Consider the following 10815-nt stretch of genomic DNA (forward strand, 5'->3'; position numbering starts at 1 on the left):
ATATGATGATAGATCAGTGTAACTTATTGAAGCAAGAAAATATAATGTGATGGTGATGCATTACTTTTATGAGGACCTGTTTCTTGCTTCTGCAGATAAACTAGCTAGTAGCTACCCATATTTTAAGGCTACTCGAACGTTGCTTTCCTATAAATTAAAGTGAAAGCAATAAATATGAAGTTGAGGAAGTTGACAAAGCTTTTTATGCATATAAGATTGGATATCTCAGAATTAAGTTTGAGATTAAATTTATACTTTGTTTGATTGTAGGTGTAACTAATCCCATGAAAAATAATATATATCTCAAATGTGGTGTTATTTTATCTCATCTTGGAGATGGGATAAATTAGTCCAAGCATTATAATCTCAGGACTACAAACCTCGGATAACTTTATCCGCGAACCAAACGATCCCTTAAAGTTTAGATGCCTTGTGTACATGAAACTAGTTAACTAGGAGGTTTTTTAACGAGTAAGAGCTGATTTTAGAAGAAAAAAAATTAAAGATAGATATTAATCATAAGTGAAAAATATTTTATTTGCATAGTTTACTCAATCGCAGTGTCTTTTAAGTTGAAGATTTAACTACTCCCCTAGTTAGGTGGGTTTCACTAGGAAAATATTCATTGATATACTAATAAACAACATATATTCATTGATGAACCAATAAGCACAACACAGATTATGGATGTGCGCGCGATCAACCAACTAGCACTAAGAATTTCGAAGTTAAGTTTGCTTGATGAGAATAGTAATAGGATGAATGAACTTTGCCAGTGTGAACTTGTTCACATTTTCGGTCCTAAACTCAGATAAAGGAAGAGTGCTACAGCAGGTTGCATCATTAAACTTGCTTATTCATGATGAATCCTCAAAATATAGTGAGGGACATTGTCGGTAAATATTCATATAATTAACCTCAACTTGTTTGAACCAAGACGTTATTCGAATTTAGTGGTGTACAAATTACAATCTCTAAATTTTTTGTTCTAGTGTTATAAACTGCCTGAAAGCATGAAAAGGTAAATTATTTATCATCTTTTTCAGTTGAAAAGTGGAAACTAGCTAAAGCTCTAAGAAAGCTGAAAACGAGTACTATTGATGGATATTTCACATTGATCATCTATCAACTCATTGGATCATCTTTGTATGTATGGAATCTCCAACTTGAGATAGAAAAGGAGAGGGAAAAAAGTGTTGTTGGTGACAATACCATATATAGTAGGCCCTGAGGGGCTATATCTTTAGTCCGGAGCCAAAATGGCTTCTTTTACATGAATTCTGTAAAATGGCGTACTTTTTTTTTTAAACCCAAATGGGTATTTCGTGCGATGTTGCACGAAATGCAACAAATTTTTATTTTATTTTTTAATTTCGTTTTTAATATAAAAAACGAAATTAAAAAAAAAAAAAATTGTTGCATTTCGTGCAACATTGCACAGAAATGCAACAAATTTTTGTTTTTTTTTTTTAATTTCGTTTTTAATATAAAAAACATCAGCCCTTCTTCTTATTTAACCCCTCCCCCATTAAAATACACCATAACTTGAATTTCAAGCTTTTTGTTCTCCTTCTTTTCTAATTGTTAAATTTTCTCTCTCAATTAGGGCTCGTATATATACTTCAAAACCTAACAATAAATTGTTCGAATTAAGCGAATAGTAGTTAGTATCTCACGTTAATGACAATGGGTTCGTGCCTCTGTGGTGTTTAACAATTAACATCTTCTATACAATGCAACCCATAATTAGTTTGGAATGACAAATACATATATATCTTCAAGGCAAAAGTCCGCCCATAAGGCATAAGTATGCCCCCATCGGCATAAGTTTGATAATTCGTTAACAAATTTATGCCGATGGGGGCATACTTTTAATGGGCAAACTTGTATCTTGGACCGGCATAACTTTGTGAAGGAATTATCAAAGTTATGGGACCGCATAACTAAACATAACTAAAAGTGCGCTCCCTAAATGAGACTTTTAGTTAAACACAACTAAAAGTCCGGATCCAGCATAACTAAATATAACAAAACACCAACTAACACTCAATGCAAACTTTGAACAAAACACCAACTTCAATGCAAAATATGGACAATAAACCAAGTAAACTTGATGCCATATGCAAAATAACTGGACAGTAGCACTAATTGTCAACAAAAACTACCAAGCTACATTGTTTGCTTACATATCCAAGTTTCACCAAAATAGCTAGCTTAAACATAGAAATAACAGAGACTACTTCATTGGAGATTTTCCTTTTCCTTTTCTTGATCTTGTTTGAACTCAAGAGCCTTTGATCTTGTTTGGATTCTATGATTAGCACTTTGCACTTGGAGTTGTCTTTGTGTGTAAGCGCTTTTGTTCCTTTCCACTTCAATCCTTTCTTGGGTTTGTATCCAATATCCTTTGTGACCAAGGTGAATTCATTGCCTTAGATGTGGACACCAACCTTTGCTAGGCATTCCTTTGCAATTTAAATTGGTTAGTGTCATAAAGTGGCTAAAAATAATAACAATGACTTAGATGATTGAGAAACACTTACATTAACACATTTGTATCCAGGACTCGGACACAAATACACCCCGTCCAACAACCCTTGGCCTCTTGTACTTAGTCCTGCCCCCTCCCATAAGGCATAAGTATGCCCCGTCGGCATAAGTTTGATAATTCGTTAACAAATTTATGCCGATGGGGGCATACTTTTAATGGGCAAACTTGTATCTTTGGACCGGCATAACTTTGTGAAGGAATTATCAAAGTTATGCCGGACCCGGCATAACTAAACATAACTAAAAGTCTGCCCCCTCCGGCAGACTTTTAGTTAAACACAACTAAAAGTCTGCCGGATCCGGCATAACTAAATATAACAAAACACCAACTAACATTCAATGCAAACCTGAACAAAACACCAACTTCAATGCAAAATATGGACAATAAACCGTAACCGATACCATATGCAAAATAAGCTGAATGATAGCACTAATTGTCAACAAAAACTACCAAGCTACATTGTTTGCTTACATATCCAAGTTTCACCAAAATAGCTAGCTTAAACATAGAAATAACGAGGCTACTTCATTGGAGATTTTCCTTTTCCTTTTCTTGATCTTGTTTGAACTCAAAGAGCCTTTGATCTTGTTTGGATTCTATGATTAGCACTTTGCACTTGGAGTTGTCTTTGTGTAACTGCTTTTGTTCCTTTCCACTTCAATCCTTTCGCTGGGTTTGTATCCAATATCACCTGTGACCAAGGCTGAATTCATTGCCTTAGATGTGGACACCAACCTGCTGCTAGGCATTCCTTGCTGCAATTTAAATTGGTTAGTGTCATAAAGTGGCTAAAAATAATAACAATGACTTAGATGATTGAGAAACACTTACATTAACACATTTGTATCCAGACTCAGACACAAATACACCCTGTCCAACAACCCTTGGCCTCTTGTACTTAGTCCTGCCCCCTCCCATAAGGCATAAGTATGCCCCCATCGGCATAAGTATGCCCCCATCGGCATAAGTTTGATAATTCGTTAACAAATTTATGCCGATGGGGGCATACTTTTAATAAAACTTGTATCTTGGACCGCATAACTTTGTGAAGGAATTATCAAAGTTATCTTGGGACCTTTATAAATAAACATAACTAAAAGTACGCCCCTCCGGACTTTTAGTTAAACACAACTAAAAGTCTATAGGATCAAGCATAACTAAATATAACAAAACACCAACTAACATTCAATGCAAACACGAACAAAACACCAACTTGATACAAAATATGGACAATAAACCAGTAACCAGTACCAATGCAAAATATGGACAATAAACCAGTAACCAGTACCAATGTTGCACGAAATGCAACAAATTTTGTTTTTTTTTTTTAATTTCGTTTTTTATATTAAAAACGAAATAATAAAAAAAAAACAAAAATTTGTTGCATTTCGTTGGAATGTTGCACGAAATGCAACAATTTTTTTATTTTTTTTTTAATTTCGTTTTTAATATAAAAAACGAAATTAAAAAAAGAAGAAGAAATTTTGTTGCATTTCGTGCAATCTGACGAAATGCAACAAATTTCTTTTTTTTTTTTTTTAATTTCGTTTTTTATATTAAAAACGAAATTAAAAAAAAAAATTGTTGCATTTCGTGCAACATTGCACGAAATACCCATTTGGGTTTAAAAAAAAAAAGACATGCCATTTTGGTGTAATGGCTGTAAAAAGAAGCCATTTTGGCTCCGGACTCCTATATCTTTAGTTCTAATTCTAATTTCCTCCCATCTTCCGCGAACCAGGACTCCTCAAATTTTAAAGTTTCAAACTACATTGACAAGATACAGTGTAACTTTTTTTCTCAACTAGTATTCAGTATCCGCAATGGGGGTCCGACTAAATTTAAATTCGTGTCAGGCAGTCCACATATGGGGCAAAGCGCTCCCTAATAAATGTTATTTCATATTAAAAGCTCGAATCCGAGACCTCTAATTAAGAAAGAAGGAGTACTTATCGCTCCACCACAATCCTTATTCATGATAAGATACAACTTACTATTAGTTCATGAATCAATAATTCGAGCAACGGGAAGTTGTTGGGAACTTGGGATAAAGGAAGCCAGATTCATTCTACTGAGACCAAAATCTGTCGGGCTTGAAAAAAGGACCTCAAATAGCATTAGACAGTTGTAAAGACATCTTTATTGGAAGTGGAAATGTAACAAAATCTTTTAAAAGAATTCTTAGCTCGACATTAGTCATAAATTTATCTTTTGAAAATTCAGCGCACTGCATCGTGTTTTATTTTACTTTAAAAAAATATTCATCTTCTTTTTGAAACTTTTTAACTCATTTGTGCCTATTGAAAAAAGAATCACATAACCTCTTTATTCCATTCAGATAACTTGAATTGTTTTACTCCTAAGTTTTTAGTTATAATGATGGTTTCATGGTTGGAAGAAAAGCCCAAGTCTAATTAGACTAGCAGAAGGGTCTAGCGGCCCATTCATTGGTTACCACTTGGCCCATTTACCACTTACCAATGATTTGCCGGCTGATTTACAAGAAGGGAAAACTATATATATATATATATATATATATATATACATATTTACATATTATATCGGACTCTGTGGGCATCATCATCATCATCACGTGACCAGTTGATCAGGTGGTAGTGAGTATATAACGTCGTCACCTTCCCCATACCCCAAATATATATAATACATAATATACGCATATATAACGCCTGAGGGGTCATAGATACGTACATATATATATATATATATATATATATATATATATATATATTCAATGCATGAATATGATAAGAGTACATCCTGAATCTGTCGGTTTATATATATATATATATATATATATATATATATATATATATATATAGTTTACATACATGTTAAGGAGAAATATTTACGAAACGTGACGATAGTTTTCCTTATTTACAAAACATAATGATATATTACGAAACATGACGGATTTTCATATATTTTTCGTTTTTTTATTTTTTTTCCAGAAAATATATATTTTTAAAAAATATATATATATTTTTTAATTTTAAAAAAAATTATATATGTTTTTAAAAAATTAATTATTTTTTTTTGCTCAAAGGCTTAAAAAATTACCTCAATTTTTTGTGTATGAAACATGTATGAAATGTGTATATGTGAGCGAAAATTTTAATATAATTTTCATACACAAAATTGTGAGCGAAAACTTAAGCCTTGAATATTGTATGAAAGTTGTTACAATGTTGTTGTAGTTGTATCAATTTTCCAGAAACCTAATACGAACTTTATATACGAAAAAAGTGAATGAAATTCTAAGTCTTGAGCCAGATATACACATTTCATATCATTCTCGTGCATAAAATTTAAGCGTAATGTTTAAGCCTTGATCGATATAATTATTTATTGAGCCCGGTGTGGAATCACCATCATTACACATTCATTCTTGGTCTGGCTGCTGGTCTAGCAAGCCTTCCTAGCCGCCTAGAGTGCAGCCTGCTTACACATTTCATACGTTCTTCATACATAAAATTTGAGCGAACTTTTTAAGCCTTGAGCAAGATATACACATTTGATACACAAAAATTTGAGCGATTATTTTAAGTCTTGAATGTTGTATCAAAGTTGTATACAATGTTGTTGTAGTTGTATTAATTTTACAGAAATCTAACATGAACTTTATATACGAAAATATGAGCGAAATTTTAAGACTTGAGCGAGATACAAATTTCATACACAAAATTTTGAGCGGATTTTTTAAGCCTTGGACGAGATATACACATTTCATACATTTTTCATACCGTTTTCATACACTAAATTTTGAGTGAACTTTTTAAGCCTTGAGCGAGATATACACATTTCATACAACTTTCATACATAAATTTTTGAGCGGAAAAAAAAATTTAAATTTTTTTTTAAAAAAAATTATATATATATTTTTAAAAAGCATGTTTTGTATAGGGTTTGTAATGTTATGTTTTGTAAATATAAAACTATCGTCACGTTTCGTAAATATTTCTCCTTAAGATGTATATATACGTAGTTGACCCTTACAAGAATGGCCTTAGGTGGGTTATCTCATTTGTTTTGCACGGATCGGCCTTATTTTGGGGTGGTCTTTCATTTTTGTCCCTCAAATTGGTGGTCTTTAATTTTTGTCATTCGCCTAATACCCCGAGGTTCTGGGTTTGAACCTCAACTCAGTAAAAAAAAAAAAAAAAGGAATTTCGCAAGGCAGAGGTTTGGATTCGCAAGGCAGAACTTTGCCTTCAAAACTCTACTTGAAAACATAATTTTGCACAGGAAGAGTTTGAAAGTCTGCCTTGCAAATTTTTTTAAAAATTTTGACTAAGTGGGAGTTCGAACCCGGAATAAAAAAAATTTAGCGAAAGATAAAAAGTAAAGGCCACCAATTTGAGGGGAAAAATTAAAGATCACCCCCAGCGAAGGCCAATCCTGCAAATTTTGATCTCGCTTGCCCAAGCTTGGTTAGACTAACAAAAGGGTCTGTTGGTTCATTTAACAAGTTTTGACTTTAACCTTAGTAGTTTGTCTATAAGCATGTGAAAGTTAAAAGTTCAAAATCATCCATCTCCAAAATTATTCTTGGGCAATGTGGAAGTGACAAAGTAGCCACAATAAATCAAAACTTGAATTTGAAAGATATTGGTCGAAACAACAAAAACGTGTATTTAATTCTCATTGCGTGCTTTCATTTATTTTTTATTTTTTATGACAGAAGTAACGGTTTAGGCTCCACTTGCGTGTCTATCACGTGCTTTCTACACTATAATTATTTTCTCTTAACGGAGAAAGAGAAACAAGAGCAGAAACGCAAAGTGCCTATTATTTGCTTTCAATATTTCTTTGACGACAGAATAACGGTTTAGGTTCCACTTGTATGTTTATCACGTGCTTTCTGCACTATAATTATTTTCTCTTGACGAGAAAGAGAAATAAAAGGAGAAACTCAAAGTGTTTATTATGTGCTTTCAATTTTTCTTTGATTACAGAATAACGGTTTAGGTTCATCTTGGATGTCTATCACTTCTACATTATAATTGTTTCCTCTTAACGGGAAAGAAATAAAAGGAAAAACTTAAAGTACCTATTATGTGCTTTCGAATTTTCTTTGATGACAGAAATAACAGTTTAGGTTCCTCTTGTATGTCTATTACGTGCTTTCTACACTATAATTATTTTCTCTTAACGGAGAAAGAGAAATAAAAGGAGAAACTCAAAGTGCCTATTACGTGCTTTCCATTTTTCTTTGATGACAGAAATAACGATTTAGGTCCCATTTGTATTTCTATCATGTGCTTTCTACACTATAATTATTTCCTTTTAACGAGGAAAGAAATAAAAGGAGAAACTCAAAGTGCCTATCACGTGCTTTTAATTTATGTGCTTTCTACACTATAATTATTTCCTCTTAATGAGGAAAGAAATAAAAAGAGAAACTCTAAGTGCCTATTATGTGCTTTCGAATTTTCTTTGATGATAGAAATAACTGTTTTGGGCTCCTCTTGCATATCATGTGTTTTTTACACTATAATTATTTTCTCTCAACGAAAGAGAAATAAAAGGAGAAACTTAAAGTGCCTATCACGTGCTTTTAATTTTTCTTTGATGACAAAAATAACGATTTAGGTCCCACTTGTCTGTTTATCACATGCTTTCTACACTATAATTATTTTCTCTAAACGAGGAAAGAAATAAAAGGAGAAACTCAAAAGAAACTATGCGCATTGAAAGGGCACGAGTTGAGATAATTAATATGCTTTCGTAATAAGTTTCTTTACGTGCTTTTCATTGAATTTCATGATTTAAATGTCATTCATAACACTAAAACTTCACCATTGAGGGGTCGTTTGGTAAGAGGGATAGGATGGAATTTGGATTATTAATTGATAGGATTGGAATTAATCCCATGTTTGGTTGGTGGGATAAACTTTTTGATATCTCATCCAATCCATGTAGATGGAATAAAAGGTGGAATTAGTAATACCACATAAAGGATGGGATTAGTAATCCATCTTATCTCACTCAATCCCATCTACATTGGATAACTTATCCTCCTACCAAACGACCCCTGAGTTTCTTCTAAATCGGCAAAAACCCTGCGAAGGAGAATGCGAGTGCTCCCCGGGTGTGATATGATTCTTCATCTACTTGTAAAATATAAGAACTAACTTTTGTCAACAATTCTCATTGTTTAAATTACGACGTGTAATTAAATAAACTGAAAAAAAAAAAAAAGGTGAAATAAATTTCCTTTCAGCCAATTATATACAACAATTGACAAAGTATTAGTCATAATTATTAATAAATAAATATAAAAAAGGCAAGAATAAATGCTTAACATCAATCAAACATTGAGCAATTGGAAGCGAAATAAATAAATTGAATACAATAATCAAGAAGCTTCGTCAAAATAAAATAGTCAAGTAGGTTTTGCTTGTACGTTGATTGCCAATCACTCCATAAAAAAAATCAAAACACCAACATCTATCGTGACTCAATCAGAAACTAGAGCGAGCAATATTAACCATAACTTGATCGTAATAGAGAAATAGGGCACGACAACGAGGGCGAATTTACACTAAACACTAAAATTTGTGTACCGGGTGAATTCATAATTTCTCTAACAAATAAAAATTTTATGCATACATTTTTTAAAATTAGTTAATATTGTCTGTTAGCACCCCCGCTATAAAAGGATGTAATAAGGTCTGAGGATACTTAAGGACCCGTTTAGCTATCAGAATTTTTATTTATTTATTTTTAAAAATTACTTCACTTCATTTCATAATTAATTTTTTTTTCTTTTTTTTAAAAAAATTATTCACTTTATTTCGAAATAACATTTAGCCATGAAGAGATTGTATTTGAAATTCAAATTCAAATAATATTTAGCCATGAAGATATTGTATTTGAAATTCAAAAAATACCTAATATTTTTTTATTTTTTTTTACTTTTGTTTTTCACTTTATTCAAACAACAAATATCTTTGAACACAACTCCACCTCTAATTCCAACTTAAACTCCAATTCTAAAACTCCAAATAAAGTGAAAAATATTTAATTTTCATGGCCGCGACTCACATTTAATACAGATTACACTTAATACGGATTATGAACAAAATTAAATTCTTAAACAATCAATCAATCATTGAGCAACTGGAATCTAAATATATAAATAATAAATAGCAAATGTATTTTACATTCATCATCATAAATCATAAATACCGAAACCAAACCTACCACCCCTCCAGCCTGTTCTCCATAACACCACAAACTTCTAAAACCCCCCAACTAAAAAAAAAGGGAAAAAAGAACTTCTAAACCCGAACTAAATTTTAATTCGACAGCTCAAAACCTATCAATTTTATCAGCCTTAATTACAGGATTAGCCTTAGCAATCTCTTCTTTCCCTTTAGATTTAAAATCAAAGGTACAATCATGTTGCTCTGGGTATCTATGTGTCCCACAAAAAGTACTACCACATCTGCACTTAAACCCCACAACACCCACTTTCTTCCTACACGTCAAACACCGATTCGCCGCCGCCGCCGCCGCCGCCGTCTCAACCACCGTCTCAACCACCGTATCCGCCGCCGCCGGGGAACAACTAACTTTTCCGATGGTCTCAATTTGAGGCCTATTTATAACAAGCTTTTCCATAGCAACTTTAGCCATAGCAGCATGATCTTCTTTAATCTTAACATCTCTGTAACACTTTGAACAAAACCCCATCGTTGCTGCCGTGCCGAAAAATCCACAACCGTTTGAGCATAACGTTGGCTCCGACGGCGGGAAACTTGTACCGTCGTTAAATTTGTTGCCTTCAGAACCCATAATATTTGAGAGGAAAAATGGATTGGTTAATCGAAGCGTGCAAAGAAAGTGATAAATAAGTTGATTATGAAGAACGCAAATTGGAGAGGTGGGTGTATATATAGGAGAGGTGTGGGGTCAATTGGTCAATTCCTTATGACGGTCGGATTAGGTTAAATGACGGTAATACCCTTAAGACGTGGTCAAATTAAGGGTATTATTGGTAATAAAGGATATGGGATACGCTCAGTTCACACGTCCTATTTCTGGTCACAAAAGGAGAACTAGTTGTAATAGGAAAAGGAGTCGAAATTTCTGGTTGTGATGTTGAAAAGACAGTAATACCCTTATGCGCGTATGAAAAATGTTAAAAAAGAGGTTGAACAACTTTGCTTTTTTGGAGTGGAAAGCAAGGACTGAATCGTCATTAAGCATAACCGAGTCCGATGAGAAATGGGCAAAAGCAA

The 10815-nt window shown here is 33.0% G+C and overlaps 1 protein-coding gene across 1 annotated transcript; it reads right to left on the reverse strand.

The window, feature by feature from the left end:
- Positions 1 to 9683: 9683 nt before the first annotated feature.
- Positions 9684 to 10439, reverse strand: LOC132043779 (zinc finger A20 and AN1 domain-containing stress-associated protein 1). Its single transcript, XM_059434250.1, has one exon. The coding sequence runs from the start codon at positions 10367 to 10369 to the stop codon at positions 9884 to 9886; it is 486 nt and encodes a 161-aa protein (XP_059290233.1). The 5' UTR covers positions 10370 to 10439; the 3' UTR covers positions 9684 to 9883.
- Between the last annotated feature and the right edge of the window lie 376 nt (positions 10440 to 10815).

The sequence above is a fragment of the Lycium ferocissimum genome, unplaced genomic scaffold (assembly GCF_029784015.1).
Source record: "Lycium ferocissimum isolate CSIRO_LF1 unplaced genomic scaffold, AGI_CSIRO_Lferr_CH_V1 ctg285, whole genome shotgun sequence".
Taxonomy (NCBI): domain Eukaryota; kingdom Viridiplantae; phylum Streptophyta; class Magnoliopsida; order Solanales; family Solanaceae; genus Lycium; species Lycium ferocissimum.

Excerpts from the sequence above, each read along its gene's own strand:
- LOC132043779 (XM_059434250.1), bottom strand. The coding sequence starts at position 10,369 with ATGGGTTCTGAAGGCAACAAATTTAACGACGGTACAAGTTTCCCGCCG.